Below are 14,855 nucleotides of genomic sequence, written 5' to 3' on the forward strand. Positions count from 1 at the left end.
AGCAAATCTGTTATTCACTCAACCCTAATAACCAGGTTTGAGGGCCGCAGGCCCGAATACTCTTGAAAACTGTGGGCTGGCTTTAATCCTATTTTAAGCAGAGCAGGCTGTAGGCCTGCGACGCGGTTGTTATTTACTCAAACCTAACAACCAGGTTCGAGGGCCGCAGGCCTACTCTTGGAAACTATGGGCTGGCTTTGATCCTATTCCAAGCAGATCTGTTATTTACTCAAGCCTAATAACCAGGTTTGAGGGCCCTAATAACCAGGTTTGAGGGCCGCAGGCCCGAATACTCTTGGAAACTGTGGGCTGACTTTAAACGTATTCCAAGCAGAGCTGTTATTCACTCAAGCCTAATAACCAGGTTTGAGGGCCGCAGGCCCGAATACTCTTGGAAATTGTGGGCTGGCTTTAAACGTATTCCAAGCAGAGCTGTTATTCACTCAAGCCTAATAACCAGGTTTGAGGGCCGCAGGCCCGAATACTCTTGGAAACTGTGGGCTGGCTTTAAACGTATTCCAAGCAGAGCTGTTATTCACTCAAGCCTAATAACCAGGTTTGAGGGCCGCAGGCCCGAATACTCTTGGAAACTGTGGGCTGGCTTTAAACGTATTCCAAGCAGAGCAGGCCGTATTCATGAGTTTTCCTTTTCCTTCACCGTTTTTTGTAGTTCACAGTGATGATTGAAGGCACGCATATGTTATTGATAAAACATTCAAATTATTCTTGAACAAAAACTCAGCCTAAAATGATCGTACAGTGTTGGTTCTGGAGCAACGAAACAAAGTTTAAAGAGATTTCACTTTACACAATAAGGGCTTCGAGGCGAAGCCTTGAACCTGAATAGTCAGGTTTTCTAAACATATACCCCACTCCCGAAGGAATTTCAAGGAGATCTCGAATAACCCCATACCAGGTTAGAGGCGAAGCCGAGAACCTTCGCCAGCTACCTTGCTAATAACTTAGAGCGAATTAACCCTATCCCCATTCCCGAAGGGCTGGCGGGCCCATAGGCCCGCTAGTCAAACTCACCAAAGTAGTATTTTCCTTGTTAATATACAAAAACGGAGTTGGACTCGAAGTGTTCCACCAATTGGTTATGAACGTCGCCGGTTGACTGGTACACTTGATACTATGCCCAAAACATCCTGTCCCAGCGGTGTAATCAGTGTTCTCGGGATCTGAAACTTGCTTGAAACACAACACCAAACACCGGTTAGAATAGTTGACTTACTCGCGAAAAAGTCGGGAAGAGGCTTGCAAGGACACTTCACCGTTGGAGTTGTCGTTGGTGAAAGAGTTGTCGTGTTCTCCCGAGCCACACGAATGTGCTCACCTTGCAAGACAGCAACCGGTAGAATTCGCTCTTCGAGATTCTTCTTCTCGGTTGTGGTGGAAGGTGGGACAGTGGAGACTTCAGTCGTTGTGGTGGAAGGTGGGACAGTGGAGACTTCAGTCGTTGTAGCCGAATCACCGGCTGGTAGTCCGCATCCGCAGAATATCGAGTTGATTGATAGCGACAATACGAAGATTGTCTTGATCATGAGTTTTGTCGGTCGAAAAATGAACTAACTGATTGAAATTGTGGCTTTTATGGCAGTGCTTGATATGCTAATGAGACAGCAAGAGAATTTAAATGAGATGGTAATTGGGGGTTGCCTTGAACGATCAGTTCAGCTCTGCAAAATACGGAGGGGATTCGTACCCCAGCGCACCCCAATCCAAAGCTCAACAGGCTCCGTGAGTCCTGAGTTGGTTTCTATGTGCCGTTAGGTTCAGGGCTCTCGGAGCTGGCTCAATGATCACGGAGGTGGTACAAGGCTGACGATGCTGGTTCTGGGCTCACGGGGCTGGTCCAGGGCTCACAGAGCTAGCTGAGGGCTTACTAAGCTGGCTCACGGCTCACGGAGCTGGTCCAGGGCTCTCGGGGCTGGTTCAGAGCTTACGGGTCTGGCTCAGGGCTCACGGAGCTGGCTCAGGGCTCACGGAGCGTTTTTACTGCATTTAGGATTGAAGGAGAACGATGCGAAACCCTTTCCAACCGCTACTCACTCTTTCAAACTATTTTTCCCTTTCTTGAAAATGGATTTTTGTGAAAAAGTAAACTTTTACTATGAAACTAGAATCAACACACAAATTGAAATGATTAAATGCTTTATTCGTAAAATTGCACGTTATGAACAATTTATCAGACGTGAAAATCCCTTGGTCCACTGCAAAAAAATCATGTTCAAGCTACCCAACTACTCAAACTCTCACCAGTTGATTCTCTGAACTCTGGCATTGAAGACTTCATTATTAGCAGGCAAACTCTCTGGCGGAAGATCGGCATTGTTAACGCGTTGATTTGCCGTAGTGATGATCGAGAGGCTGTATGGCATCTTGTAAATGTACCACTCGTTTTGGTAGCCGCATCTGAAATCGAGGAACGAGAAGAGGTCGAGGTGGTGTCCGAAGGTTGACTTGTCGCTGTGCATCACAGTGTCGGTGTACTGAAAATGGGGGCTACAGCACTTGAAAAGTAGCCACCGAACTCACAAAAGTGGTATTCTGGGTATGTATGTCTAGATAAGTTTGCCTGATACTAGTATTGTTCCACCAATTGGTGATGAATGTCAATGGCTGACTGGTGCATTTGATGCTATGCCCGAAGCATCCTTGTCCTTCGGTGTAGTCGGTGTTCTCGGGATCTGGAAGTTGGTGGGAATGCAGCATGGGCTGGCTGACTTACTTGCAAACAAAGTTGGAATGGATCTGCACTTGCACTTTTGAATTGGGGTTGTAGTTGTTTGAATCGTTGTTGTCGTGTTCTCCTGAGCCACGTGCTCACCTTGCAACACAGTCACTGGTACAATTCGTTCTTCAAGATTCTTTTTCTCGGTTGTAGTGGTAGGTGGTTCAGTGGGGATTTTGGTCGTTGTAGACGGATCGCCGGCTGGTACACCGCATCCGCAGAATATTGAGTGGATTGTTAGCGACAATACGAAGATTGTCTTGATCATGATTTTTATTTTTATCGGTCGAAAAATGAACTAACTGGTTAAAATTCGCGGCTTTTATGGGGGTGCTTGATATGCAAAAGAGACAGCGCGGCAATTTAAATGAGATGATAATGAGATAGCAGACGAATTTGAAGTTTGATCACCTTTTGCAGATAAATTTCCTGTAAGCCATGCCGACAGTGTTCAAGTATTCCCTTGAAACCATGTGAAAGCTCCTGTGAGGCTTTCAGGCTTTTCCTATGTGGTTTTACAAATTGCCCTAATTTATAAGAGATTTATTGGGTACAAAACAAGTCAATGAACAATCAAATCCAACCAATCCGGCTACTCCTTGACAGTCATACAAAATGAATTACAAAAGAGTGTATCAAACGTGACGATTGCTTTCGTCCCATCAGCAAGTCTCTCAATTTCGAATCTTTTTCCCCGTTGCACAGCTTCCTGAATAGTATACTTGATCCCCTGGAAAAGTTCCTTCTCGACAAGTCGCTCTTGTTCAAGTGTAGGAAACCAGAGCTCGAAACATTCCAAACGGGGCATCGATCCTTTCATCCACAGTTTCATCAGGAGGTTCAGGTCTTTGTCGGAGAGACTGTGGAGCCATATGAAAAGTTCGGAGCAACTCGAAATTAGTACATCGTCAAGTGTTACTTCTATCTCCGTCAGTTTAAGTGCTTCAAAACTTTGTGTTAACATTGAAGTGCACATTGGAACATTTTGAACTCCCAACTTCTCCATAGAAGGAAACAGTTTGGAAAGCCAGGTACCTTGAATTTCGGAAGACACAATGTCCAGTTCTACAATTCGCGAGTCTTTGATATAATCATGAATTTCCTCAATATTCCTTCTCGGCATATCTCGAAATGTTAAAGTCCATTGTTTCCACAAAGCACAGGAACAATATGTTCAATCCATTGTTTCACTGACATTCCTGTGGCATTCAGGTTTGAAGATATCGATTCGTGACGACTGCTTTCGATTATTTCAACAGGAAAGTTTGGATCATCCGTCTTAAAGTTGACTACCACCAACTTAGTAGAATTGAGAACAATACGTAATTGAATTGAGGACGGTGTCAGGGTAAGAGGAACAAGATTTTGGCGTTGATTCAACGTTGTAATAATAAGTTGCTTCATTTTGTTGGAGACAATCGATAAATAAATTCTGAAACAAGGAACTGAAAAAAAATGAAATTAGCTTTAAAACTTACCGTTCCACTAGGCTCAGTTGTTGCATAACCTTCTGAAGAGCCGAGTTAGAAAGACGGAGAATAGGAAACGGGACAACGGTAGTCATGTCGATTAAAGGACACAAATGAATAGAATGACCCTGCGTTAGTGAGCAACAGAAACAGGAGCCACAGGATGTACAGCGTTTTGGCTGGAAGAGGTCAGCTGACAGGTGGCTCGGCTAAGGGGCTAGGAAGACCGCTTCGTAATAATATTTTCAACGGACTTGGAAGCGTGATAGATGTGCAATTAGAGAGCACATAAAAGTTAATGTACTTTTTTTGCGTAAAATTGTAATTCTATGTAATAGGGAGGCCATACGAATAGAAGACATTGGTGAGACAATTTTATTTTTGCAGAAAAACATAATAAATATTTGGGAACTTTAATAGTCGGGAGAAACAGCTCAACATTCCATCGATATCCACACCGAGCACACCGTGATTACAGCCTTTTTCCCATCGTATCTCTCAATTTCGCATTTTCTATCATTTATAAGTTTCTTATCTCTTATTTCAATATAATAGATTCCGTCCAAAAAGGCAAGTCGGGCCTTATTAAAGTTGTTGAACAGATAACGAAATGATTGCAGACGAGGGTTGGATCCTCTGATCCATTGTTTCAGGAAGAGATTCAGATCTTTCTCCGGAAAACTGTAGAAGATCGTGAAATGTGAGCAGTTGAGCAATAGTAGATCATGAAGTGTCACTCGAACATGGTGAAGTTCCAGATGCTTAAAGCCAGCAGTGAGAATTAATTTAGGAGTTGGGAATCTGCTAGAGACTGATAATTCTTCCACAAAGGAAAATCGTTTGAGAACGAGACAATCTTGAACTTGATGAGGGTCAATTTCTAGTTGAGCAATTTTAATTCCATCCAAAAGATGCCAAATTTCTTCGACACATATCTCCGTGGAATTTAGCAAACTCAGAATTACACCCTTTTCTTGAAAGAATACATGAACAACATGCTCGACCCACTGTTTCAAAGTGAGCCCTGACATATTGAGCATAGTAGATTCGTAGCGGTGATTTGTAAGTTGACGTATTTCTATGTTGTTCGTCGATTCATCGGCTTTGAGGACAAATTTAAAATTTTGATTCAAACTCGTATATAGCCATACTTCAATGGACGACGAAGTCCGTAAAAAAATAGTGGCCCGTTGATGATATTCGTTTAGCATTGTAATAAGTCGCTTTGCATTGTTTGAGAGAAGTGATAATGATACTCTGAATAAATAAAAAAATGAAAAGAATCCGAGCAAAGCATGCAAAAACTCACTGTTCTATCAGGCTCATTTGTTTCAGAGATTTTTGGAGTGCAGGCCCAGGGAGACGGAGAACAGGCAAGGAGATCACAGCCATGTCGAGTGACGAATAAAGAAAATGAGATAGATGGCCGTGAGCAGACTGGAGGAGAGAAAAAAGTTTCAGACAACCAACCTGTAAGGAGAGTGAAGCAGGAAAAGGTTAGTCGGGTCAATCCAGCGAACTCCTCTGACCAGAATCTTTGGTAGTTTACCAGTTACAGTAGAGCTGTTTAAACGTTATCTAACTCACAGCTCGAAATCAGACCCGTTTTTGTAGAAAAAATATGATAGTTTTGTAGTCTCATTTTCACGGAAGGTCCTGTCAAAATAGAAGGATAGCCTTTACTGAGAGAAAAACATTATGCATTGTAAAAAAAGTTACAGACAAATCAGAAAATGACATTCATAGCAAAATAACGCGAAGTTAGTTCTGTATTTAACTTGATTTTTGCTGTTCTCCCATCGCGCCCTTCAATTTCAAATTCCTTATAGGTCGAAGCTCCTTGCACAGTGGTTTCAGTATACTTGATGTTTTCAAATAAAGTGTTTTCTAGTTGTTGTACTCCATTGAAACCCATAAGCATGGCGAAGTATTGAAGACGGGGGTTCGATCCGTTGATCCATTGTCTCATGAATATGTTCCGATTTTTGTGGGAAAGGCTGTTGCGGCCTATTGCAATATCGGAACAATTTGACAGTAATAAATCGTCGAGTGTCATTGTTGTCGAAAACACGCTCAGCTTCTCGAGGTTCCAGTGAACTATTGATCCATGAACAGTAGAATCGGAAACAATCAATTCTTTTATGGCGGGTAATAGTCTACGCATCTGACAATCTTGAACGGTAGATGGATTAATTGCGAGTCTGGCAATTTTGACTTCTTTCAGAATCTCACAAGTTTCTTCAATATTTCTCACTGAACTCATCCATCTCAGCGTTGCACCGGTGTCGGAGAAGAACACATGGGAAATGTGTTCAAGCCATTTTTTCACAGTGAATCCTGGTATTTTCGGCATTGTAAATTTAGTTGCGATGGAATCAGACTTTAAAATATTTACAGCTCTGATTGATTGGTCGGGTTTAATTTTGAAAAACAGCTGACCACACCGTGCGGTCCATAGATGCACGCAAATCGAATCCACAACGGTTATCGTAGCAAAATATCGGCCTCTGTTAAACCTTCTCACGAGCTGCATCGTGTTTTCCGACAGAAGTGATAGAGACAATCTGAAATTAAAAAAAAAGAATGAGCCAGATAACTATACTTGAAACTCACTGCTCCACTAGTCGCATTTCTTTCAGAGATTTTTGAAGAGCAGAGTTCGGGAGACGTAGGAGCGGGAAAGGGACGGCAGACATGTCGAGTGCAAAATGCGATGAATGAGATAGATGACCGTGAGCAGACAACCAAGCAAATCGTTACAGCAGAGAAAGGAGCGTTCTAGCCGGGAAAGGTCATAACAACTGCTGGGTGGGAAAATTGAGCAGATTGTGCTCATTAATAGGGAAGATACGGCGATCGATAGACATCAAAAAAATGACTGCTTCTTAAGAATAATTTATTCAGGAAAACAAATTTAATAGGAAACAAAACACATTCAATTATAAAAACTAAATGATCCTCATACGGAAACGATGCCTATATTCTGAATTGAAACAGATCCTGATCGGTAGAACCCACCAGAACCAATGCTCTACTAATTTAACGTGAGCTTGAACTTTGAAAGTTCTGCCTAATTTGCTAATTATCAGAATAAAAACTTTTTCATTGAGAACATTTATTTGGGAAACAAATAGCGACACGAAAAACATTCAATTAGAAATACGACGTGACCTTCATCCGAAATTTAGGCAGATTTGCTGAATAAGTGATCTCTGCCAGTGTTCCATCATTCCTCTTAATTTCACACACTGTTTCGTTCATATGATTCCTCTTCAAACTTTCAATGTCTATGCCTTTAAAAAGTGAGGTTTGAATAACTGGTTCGTGTTCTCTCCAATAGGACATTTAAAAGAATCGAAGACGGGGCATAGATCCTTTTATCCATTGCTTCATCAGGAGGTTGAGGTCTTTGTTGGAAAGAAAACAGTATAATAAAATATCGGAACTGTTTGAACTTAGTATATAGTCAAGGTTCACGACATGAAGTTCCAAACTTCTGACATTTTGAATAATAATAAAATCACTGACTCGAATTTCAGACACTGACAACAGTTCCACAGAGGAGAAAAAATTAAGAAGCGGAACATCTTCCATCTCTGTAGAATCAATATGAACATTTTTAATATTCACGTTTTTTGTATATTCTTCAACATCCTTCAAATAGTCGCTCTGAAGATTCACAATTTGTATTAACATTCCCTCGTTCTGGAAGAATATGTGTGCAATATGATCAATAAACTGTTTCACTGTGCATCCTGGCACATAGAACTCTTCTGGATCACTGTTTACTGAATGCTCGCAGATTTTTGCTGCCTGAAGAATTTGGTCGGGCTTGGAAACAAAATCACGAATTTTAAGCCATTTTAACGATAGGCTCAATGAAACTGATTGCGTTATGGTTATGGTTTGATTTATATCTTCCTTTTCTAACATTCTGATAATTTCCTTTGTTTTCTTCGAGAGAAATGATATAGAAATTCTGAAAATTGGAGTTAGAGTGGATAAGTCAAGCGAATCAACTTACAGTTGCGCTACGCTCATCCGTTTTAGACATTTTCGAAGTGCAGAGGATGGAAGACGAAGGATAGGAAATGGGACGGCTGCCATGTCGATAGAAAAATGAGACGAATGAAAAATATGGTTTCCTTGGCTAGTGGGAGAGAGAGAAAAGTGTCTCAGACAATCTCAGAGGAGAGTCCACAGCAGGGAAAGGTCAATACACACCAAACAACTAAATGGTGGGAAACTGAGCAGATTGTGCAAGGAAAATTTATAGATCGGTAGAGCCCACCATAACCAATGCTCTACTACTGGGCTAATTGAACCCAGTGGTGTTGTTATGATTATCAGAATAGAAACTATTTCATTGAGAACATTTATTTTGGAAACAAATAGCGACACGAAAAACATTCAATTAGAAAAATTAATTGACCTTCATTCGAAAACGATGCGGACCTGGTGAATATCTGATCTCTACTTTTGTTCCATCATTCTTTCTGATTTCGCACACTGTCTCGTTCGTTCTATGATCCCGCCACAAATTCTCAACGTCTATACCTTCTAAAGGTGAAGTTTGAATAGCTGCTCCGTATTCTTACCAAAAGTCCATTACAAATGTTTGGAGACAGGGGTTGGATCCCTTCATCCAATGTTTCATTAGGAGGCGAGAGCTCATCCGTTTTAGACATTTTCGAAGTGCAGAGGATGGAAGACGAAGGATAGGAAATGGGACGGCTGCCATGTCGATAGAAAAATGAGACGAATGAGAGACCCCCTTGACTGATGGGGAAAGAAAAGAGTTTCAGACGAGATCTCAGAGGAGCGTCTCAGCAGGGAAAGGTCAATCAATACCAAATAATTGAGTGGTGGGAAAACTGAGCAGATTGTGCAAGGAAAATTCAGTGATCAATAGAGCTCATCATAACCGATGCTCTACTGGGCTAATTAAACCCAGCCGTGTTATTTGCAGATTATCAGAATAAAAAATTTTTCATTGAGAACTTTTATTTGGAAAACAAATAGCGACACGAAAAACATTCAATTAGAAAAATGAAGTGACCTTCATTCGAAAACGACGCAGACTTGGTGAAAATCTGATCTCTGCTTTTGTTCCATCATTCCTTTTAATTTCACACACTGTGTCGTTCGATCTATAATCCCGCTCCAAATTCTCAACGTCTATACCTTCGAAAATTGGGGTTTGAATAGCTGGTCCGTATTGTCCCCAAAAGTCCATTGTTCGGAGACGAGGGTTGGATCCTTTCATCCAATGCTTCATCAGGAGGTTCAAATCTTTGTTGGAGAGCAAACTGTCATCCACTATAATATTGGAACTGTTTGAGCATAGTATCTTGTGAAGGGTCATGGCAGGAAGATTCAACTTTTTGAAATTTTGAATATGGACAGAATTGCTGATTCGGATTTTAGAAACTCTCAACTTTTCCACTGAGGAGAAAAATTTAAGAAGCGGAACTTCTTCAATCTCTGTGGAATCAATAAAGCAAATTTCAATATTCAAGTTTTTTGAATATTCTTCAACATCCTTCAAATAGTCGCTTTGAAGATTTACAATTTGTAATAATATTCCCTCGTTCTGGAAGAATAAATATGCAACTTGATCGATCAACTGTTTCACTGTGCATCCTGGCACATAAAGCTCTTCTGGGCCACTGTTTACTGAATGCTCGCAGATTTTTGCTGCCTGAAGAATTTGGTCGGGCTTGGAGATAAAATCATAGATTTTAAGCCATTTTGACGATAGGTTCAATGACACTGATTGCGTTAAAGTTATGGTTTCATTTATATCTTCCTTTTCTAACATTCTGATAATTTCCGTTGTGTTCTTCGAGAGAAATGATATAGAAATTCTGAAATAAAAAGTTGGAGTTTAACTTTATGATTAAAGCAAATTAACTCACAGTTGCGCTACGCTCATCTGTTTCAGACACTTTTGAAGGGCAAGGGATGGAAGATGAAGGATAGGAAATGGGTCGGCTGCCATGTCGATAGAAAAATGAGGAGAATGAGAAATGAGACCTCTGGGCTAATGGGGGAGAGACAATCTCAGAGGAGCGTTTTAGAAGGGAAGGGTCAATCAATAAATACCAACCAACTGACTGTTTGGAAGACAAGAAAAACAACAGAGAAGGTCCTGAGAAGATGGAGAGAATGAGAGAAGAGACGGCGACCAATTGGGATACACTGTAACAAAACCTGTTGCTCAAACCGAATACATCCTCGTTATTTCGATAAGCTTGAATTTTGAGACAATTTTTACTAATTAACAAATAATTACTTATAATAAGAGTACATAGTTTTATTCAAATTCTTAGTTTTAACAGAAAATCCCAGACATTTTCAAAATCTAGGTAAACAATGGCAAAAGAAAGTCGGCAACTTTTGCCTTAGCATTATCCGAAAGCTGTGGGAACTCGGCGCACGTCTTCAGCTCCTCTGCAACCTCCTTTGTGTATATTTTCCGCACTTGCTGGTCCAAAAGTCTCTCCAATCCGTACTTATCAGCAATCAACAACAGTTTTCCATGAGAAAAGGAGCTGTAGTTGACGAGCTGATTTTCAACAAGTGCAGTTGCAGCTGGAATGCGGAATCGGACAGCCAATTCGAGGATCTTTTCCGCGGTGAAGTCTGAAAGAAAGATCGTTATGCCAGTTCGGCGAATTGGGGAGCTTACGATTTGGATAGATGGGGTTCGGCTGGATGGTGCTGATCAAAAGAGCGAAATCTTCGTAGCTGATGTTGTCGACTGGAAGCTGGTCTCCTTCAGATTGGAACAATTTTTTGAAATGAGTAGAGTGGAGGGATAGAAGCTGAAATTCGTAAATTTTTCTACTAAAATCTTCTTATCACCCTGAACTCACCGTTTTGTTCACGTGAAGCTTCTTCCCATCAACCATCAGAACCGCGTTTGTTCTATTCGACTTGGCGAACATTGTCTCATATTCATCTAGTGGAGTCTCAAATGCAACAAAAAATACATCAAAGTTGATGGAACTGTGCTCTCGAGTTTGCTGATGGCTTGATGATTACGTGACCGGCCAAACCGTACACCGGCTCCGCACCAACCCACGCAAATCTCCAGTGAACTCGGTTTTCTACAATCTTGACGTTGCTGTAAATTTGCATGTTAATTTTGCTCAAAAGACTTGATTTACTCACCACGTAATTCCACTGTCAATAATGGATATTGGTTTTTCACTGAAACAAGTTTGGTTTTTCCATTCGATTATTTTCTCAGCCATGGCGTATTACGGTTGGAGCTCTGAAATTGATGGCTATGAATTTTACAAAAAGAAACTGCTGAGAAACAAAAAAAGGACTGCCAGCTACTAGGCAGCAATAAACATAAATGGTGACTCCGCTCTGCGTCAGACAGGATTCTTGCGCAAAAACAATCGATGCAATCGTATCTGAACCCCTCTCCAGGGAAGTCACAGTCAAACAAACATAGAGACCTACCAACATCTATGTACTGTCTTCTACATATCCCCCCCAGTGACTTCCCAGAAGTTGTCATTTGATTATCGATCATCATAATGGACGCTCAGCAGTATTCTGCCGAGCACATCCATTATTGTCTTTTGCCTGCTCCGTGAGCAGTCGGACCTTGTCTTCTTCTTTTTCTACTGTTGGTCAGTATTCACGTCAAAATGTATGGACAAGTAATTGAGTGGAAAGACAAATGTTGCTCTCAAGGTTACTACATTTTTCCCCGCACTAGAGAAAATGGACTGGAAGGGTAAGTTAAAATTTTTACAGTTCTGTTTGCTCAGAAATAACAAAAAAAAATTTCATTTTAGCGCATCTTATGTGGATAATGATGGTCAATTGGAAATTTTCATGGATCGGCTCAAAAAACGTCTACGCTTTGGTTGGTCATGCAATTGTGAATCCAGACTCAACACACATCACGCCTTTTACGCCTTTCAAGGTTGATATTATCATGCCCAATCCGAAACTCAGACTAATAAGTTCACCGTTAGACGCCAGCCGTTTCCCACAGGGCAAGTATCAAAGGCATAAGTGTGCTAGGTATGATCTGTATCTCGTTGCGCTTGAAACTCCACTAGCCGAGTACGAGAAAATGTTCTCCGAGTCGGAGGATACCGATGCGGTTCTGGTTGTTGAAGATAAGCGGCTTCACGTGAATAAAGAGGTAACGCACTTTTTTTCAGAATTTTTTTCAACAGTTAATCAACATTTCAGTTTCTGAGCCTTCACTCCACCTATTTCGCTGAACTTTTCAAGAAATCTGAGATCACAATTGAAGATCTTAGCTATGAAGATTTTGGTCTTCTCATGAGCAACATCTACCCAAAAGTTATCTTCCCAAATGGTAAGTATCATTTTCTACTGAAAGATACGATGTTTCTATTTCAGACTTCACTGCTGAAAAGATTCTCGAATTGGCTGTCCGCTTCAAAGTTCCAGCTGCAGTCGCACTTGTCGAAAATCAACTACTGCACCATTCAACTCTCTCACACGGAAAACTGTTGTTGCTCGCCGATAAATACGAGATGCATAGATTATCCGGCCAGCAAGTTCGTAAAATTTACACAAAGGAAGTCGCCGAGAAGTTGAGAAGATCTACTGAGTACTCAGAATTGTCAAATCGCGCCAGGGCAAGGATCGGCGAATGTCTTCTGCAGTTGTTCTAATGTTTTCACGTTAACGATGTTCTGTTTCATACCTATTTGCTTTCTAAGACTGATGTTCGATAAAAATTGTCCAAGTTTTAATTTTTGGTTATATAACTCACCAAAAATCTATGTAAGACTATTAAGTTTTGTTGGACAAGTTGAATATGTGATTTATAAATTTGGTATAAAAATTAAAGACAGTGTTGATTAGATAAAACTAAAACGGAATCATTTGTCCGATCGTCAGTTACTTTATAGCCAATTTTTCAAGCGAGTTGGCCAGAGCATCATCTGCCGATTTAACTGCCTGAAAAATGCTTTATTTTATACTGGTGAAGGATCAAAACTTACTCACCTGCAAACAGTCGAGCTCGTACTTTTCTGCGGTTTCCATTTTTTCTTTTAGCGCCTTTTTCAAATCTTCTAGAAGAAACTGCTCACACTTTGTCTTCACCTCGGGTACATCAAACCTGTTTGCAATATCGAGAAGATCATTGATAATTTCATCTGAAATTCAACCCTGTTTAATTTAAAAAAAAAAACTAGAAATTGATACTGCTAATGATCCGAGCTCCTTCCGAAGCCTTCAAGAAAAGTTTGGACGTGAGTTGGTCTAACATCATCGATTCACTGCCCACAATTTTATCATTCTCTTTGGTGGGTTCTTGTTTGGCTTCAGGTTTTGGTTTAACACTTGACTTTTTAGAACTGTTTTCCATGACTATTGTTAATTCAACTTCAAATCGCAAGTCGGAACCTTTTTCAAAGTGATTTTCAGTTTCACATTCAGTAAACATGGCGCAAACTTCGTATTCTGTAGACTTTTTTGTACAATCTGAATCTTTTTTTTCCGTTTTGTTGAGTGGTTCTTGACCTGCACATAAAAGTGTGAATTCAGCCTTGATACTAATTTTCTTTTTAGAAGCTCCTTTAAAGAATGCAGAAATCCAGAAACCATCATTGGTCCGTTTAAGTTCCAATCTCCTAAAAAATGGGTTCGAGTATTTAATTTGGCAGATTAAGTGTACCAAGTGAGTGTGCCTTTGACCTTACGTGGAATGCCGCTCTTTTGATCAATCCCCAACTTTGATGCATCCTTGAAACTTGCTGCTAGTTTGACGTCTTCTGAAGTGGTTTCAGCGGCCATACCTCTCGCAGAATATTTCGTGATTCTAGAAAATTTAGATTACACATGGCCGAGAAAGATTTAAAAATGCTTCCCTATCTTAATGGTGTGACATAGACTTTTAGAACTTTTTTGAAAGCAGGCAAACTGCAACAATGCAAAAATGACATTTCACTTTAGTTGCACAAAAAGAAAGGACGAAAATAGTAAGTGTGAAATTCGTTATCTTTAAATGCATGTGGCAAAAAAATTCACATGTATACTTAGAGGATTAAACTGTTCTTAGCACTCCCAGTGTCTTTATCATTGAAGTTTAGTTCTTAAATTCTTGTGGATGGAAAAATTTCCAAAAGTCTGACTATTTGTCATATTACGAGTAGGAAAATTTACAGGGTGGGCCAAAAGTATGGTAACACGTTTGCAGCTCTATAACTTCACGTGTGGAGAGAGTTATTACATCAATTTGTACAAGTTTTGTTCTCCATAAAATACTGACCAGATTAACGTTTTGAATTTTCAAAATAACCCCGTCCGCATTGCTGCAGGCCTTCAGAACTTTTGAGATCACGATCTTTATGGCACGCAAGTCGGCATTCTGCAGGATTTCTACATTTTTCTCGAGGAATCCATCAAGTATCTTACAAGTTTTTATAGTTCAAAGAATGCTCTTGGTCTGGAGATGATTTAAAAACAAAAATCCAAAAAATTTCTGTCGTGGTATTTCTGTCATGGACTGTGGCAGTAGTTTAAGTCTTGAATGACTCAGTCGCCAGAAAGATGTGAGCGGCGGCAGCAGTATGAAGAAAAATTCATTTTAGTACTTTTTGGCACGTTTTGACCTGACTTTTCAGAATTTTTAGAAAAAATTT

The 14,855-nt window shown here is 40.4% G+C and overlaps 8 protein-coding genes and 2 pseudogenes across 10 annotated transcripts; 1 reads left to right on the forward strand and 9 right to left on the reverse strand.

Annotated features, from left to right (window-relative positions):
* Positions 1 to 978: 978 nt before the first annotated feature.
* ZC204.6 (uncharacterized protein) lies at positions 979 to 1,557 on the reverse strand (the record flags this gene model as incomplete). Its single annotated transcript, NM_061621.2, has 2 exons — positions 1,235 to 1,557; positions 979 to 1,181 (listed from the first exon to the last, which is right to left on the reverse strand). Exons 1-2 carry the CDS (start codon positions 1,542 to 1,544, stop codon positions 979 to 981), a joined length of 513 nt encoding a protein of 170 aa, NP_494022.1. The 5' UTR covers positions 1,545 to 1,557.
* Positions 1,558 to 2,139: 582 nt separating this feature from the next.
* Positions 2,140 to 3,029, reverse strand: ZC204.17 (uncharacterized protein). The gene is made up of 4 exons (NM_001267105.2): positions 2,732 to 3,029; positions 2,539 to 2,690; positions 2,260 to 2,492; positions 2,140 to 2,213 (listed from the first exon to the last, which is right to left on the reverse strand). The coding sequence occupies exons 1-4, from the start codon at positions 3,000 to 3,002 to the stop codon at positions 2,189 to 2,191; spliced, it is 681 nt and encodes a 226-aa protein (NP_001254034.1). The 5' UTR covers positions 3,003 to 3,029; the 3' UTR covers positions 2,140 to 2,188.
* Positions 3,030 to 3,326: 297 nt separating this feature from the next.
* fbxb-27 lies at positions 3,327 to 4,298 on the reverse strand (annotated as a pseudogene). Its single transcript is given in 3 exon segments — positions 3,327 to 3,869; positions 3,872 to 4,166; positions 4,213 to 4,298. Coding segments are annotated over 3 exon segments (924 nt in total).
* Positions 4,299 to 4,637: 339 nt separating this feature from the next.
* Positions 4,638 to 5,598, reverse strand: fbxb-21 (F-box domain-containing protein; the record flags this gene model as incomplete). The annotated part of the gene is made up of 2 exons (NM_061622.3): positions 5,513 to 5,598; positions 4,638 to 5,460 (listed from the first exon to the last, which is right to left on the reverse strand). The coding sequence occupies exons 1-2, from the start codon at positions 5,593 to 5,595 to the stop codon at positions 4,638 to 4,640; spliced, it is 906 nt and encodes a 301-aa protein (NP_494023.2). The 5' UTR covers positions 5,596 to 5,598.
* Positions 5,599 to 5,867: 269 nt separating this feature from the next.
* Positions 5,868 to 7,332, reverse strand: fbxb-20 (F-box domain-containing protein). The gene is made up of 2 exons (NM_061623.3): positions 6,817 to 7,332; positions 5,868 to 6,767 (listed from the first exon to the last, which is right to left on the reverse strand). The coding sequence occupies exons 1-2, from the start codon at positions 6,897 to 6,899 to the stop codon at positions 5,930 to 5,932; spliced, it is 921 nt and encodes a 306-aa protein (NP_494024.1). The 5' UTR covers positions 6,900 to 7,332; the 3' UTR covers positions 5,868 to 5,929.
* fbxb-16 (F-box domain-containing protein) lies at positions 7,325 to 8,634 on the reverse strand. Its single transcript, NM_061624.2, has 2 exons — positions 8,228 to 8,634; positions 7,325 to 8,182 (listed from the first exon to the last, which is right to left on the reverse strand). Exons 1-2 carry the CDS (start codon positions 8,308 to 8,310, stop codon positions 7,549 to 7,551), a joined length of 717 nt encoding a protein of 238 aa, NP_494025.1. The 5' UTR covers positions 8,311 to 8,634; the 3' UTR covers positions 7,325 to 7,548.
* Positions 8,635 to 9,184: 550 nt separating this feature from the next.
* On the reverse strand, positions 9,185 to 10,227 carry fbxb-15 (F-box domain-containing protein). The gene is made up of 2 exons (NM_061625.6): positions 10,122 to 10,227; positions 9,185 to 10,070 (listed from the first exon to the last, which is right to left on the reverse strand). The coding sequence occupies exons 1-2, from the start codon at positions 10,202 to 10,204 to the stop codon at positions 9,245 to 9,247; spliced, it is 909 nt and encodes a 302-aa protein (NP_494026.1). The 5' UTR covers positions 10,205 to 10,227; the 3' UTR covers positions 9,185 to 9,244.
* A 340-nt stretch (positions 10,228 to 10,567) lies between these two features.
* On the reverse strand, positions 10,568 to 11,462 carry btb-13 (annotated as a pseudogene). Its single transcript has 4 exons — positions 11,380 to 11,462; positions 11,082 to 11,332; positions 10,895 to 11,030; positions 10,568 to 10,848 (listed from the first exon to the last, which is right to left on the reverse strand). Coding segments are annotated over exons 1-4 (751 nt in total).
* A 484-nt stretch (positions 11,463 to 11,946) lies between these two features.
* btb-12 (BTB domain-containing protein) lies at positions 11,947 to 12,959 on the forward strand (the record flags this gene model as incomplete). Its single annotated transcript, NM_061627.3, has 4 exons — positions 11,947 to 12,151; positions 12,204 to 12,376; positions 12,427 to 12,556; positions 12,601 to 12,959. 4 exons carry the CDS (start codon positions 11,947 to 11,949, stop codon positions 12,876 to 12,878), a joined length of 786 nt encoding a protein of 261 aa, NP_494028.2. The 3' UTR covers positions 12,879 to 12,959.
* A 68-nt stretch (positions 12,960 to 13,027) lies between these two features.
* ZC204.12 (MATH domain-containing protein) lies at positions 13,028 to 14,032 on the reverse strand. Its single transcript, NM_001383788.3, has 4 exons — positions 13,889 to 14,032; positions 13,417 to 13,844; positions 13,216 to 13,367; positions 13,028 to 13,167 (listed from the first exon to the last, which is right to left on the reverse strand). The coding sequence occupies exons 1-4, from the start codon at positions 14,005 to 14,007 to the stop codon at positions 13,108 to 13,110; spliced, it is 759 nt and encodes a 252-aa protein (NP_001370403.1). The 5' UTR covers positions 14,008 to 14,032; the 3' UTR covers positions 13,028 to 13,107.
* Between the last annotated feature and the right edge of the window lie 823 nt (positions 14,033 to 14,855).

The sequence above is a fragment of the Caenorhabditis elegans genome, chromosome II (assembly GCF_000002985.6).
Source record: "Caenorhabditis elegans chromosome II".
Classification (NCBI taxonomy): Eukaryota; Metazoa; Nematoda; class Chromadorea; order Rhabditida; family Rhabditidae; genus Caenorhabditis; species Caenorhabditis elegans.

Excerpts from the sequence above, each read along its gene's own strand:
- fbxb-20 (NM_061623.3), bottom strand. The coding sequence starts at position 6,899 with ATGTCTGCCGTCCCTTTCCCGCTCCTACGTCTCCCGAACTCTGCTCTT. Across the intron at positions 6,768-6,816 it reads GAAATGCGACTAGTGGAGCA|ATTGTCTCTATCACTTCTGT; the intron begins GTGAGTTTCAAG and ends TTTTAATTTCAG.
- fbxb-15 (NM_061625.6), bottom strand. The coding sequence starts at position 10,204 with ATGGCAGCCGACCCATTTCCTATCCTTCATCTTCCATCCCTTGCCCTT. Across the intron at positions 10,071-10,121 it reads CAGATGAGCGTAGCGCAACT|AATTTCTATATCATTTCTCT; the intron begins GTGAGTTAATTT and ends TTTTTATTTCAG.
- fbxb-16 (NM_061624.2), bottom strand. The coding sequence starts at position 8,310 with ATGGCAGCCGTCCCATTTCCTATCCTTCGTCTTCCATCCTCTGCACTT. Across the intron at positions 8,183-8,227 it reads CGGATGAGCGTAGCGCAACT|AATTTCTATATCATTTCTCT; the intron begins GTAAGTTGATTC and ends TCCAATTTTCAG.
- ZC204.12 (NM_001383788.3), bottom strand. The coding sequence starts at position 14,007 with ATGGCCGCTGAAACCACTTCAGAAGACGTCAAACTAGCAGCAAGTTTC. Across the intron at positions 13,368-13,416 it reads AGGAGCTCGGATCATTAGCA|ATGAAATTATCAATGATCTT; the intron begins GTATCAATTTCT and ends GTTGAATTTCAG. Across the intron at positions 13,168-13,215 it reads ACGAGCTCGACTGTTTGCAG|GCAGTTAAATCGGCAGATGA; the intron begins GTGAGTAAGTTT and ends AGCATTTTTCAG.
- ZC204.17 (NM_001267105.2), bottom strand. The coding sequence starts at position 3,002 with ATGATCAAGACAATCTTCGTATTGTCGCTAACAATCCACTCAATATTC. Across the intron at positions 2,691-2,731 it reads CATTCCAACTTTGTTTGCAA|ATCCCGAGAACACCGACTAC; the intron begins GTAAGTCAGCCA and ends ACCAACTTCCAG. Across the intron at positions 2,214-2,259 it reads AGAGTTCAGAGAATCAACTG|TGGACCAAGGGATTTTCACG; the intron begins GTGAGAGTTTGA and ends ATTTTTTTGCAG.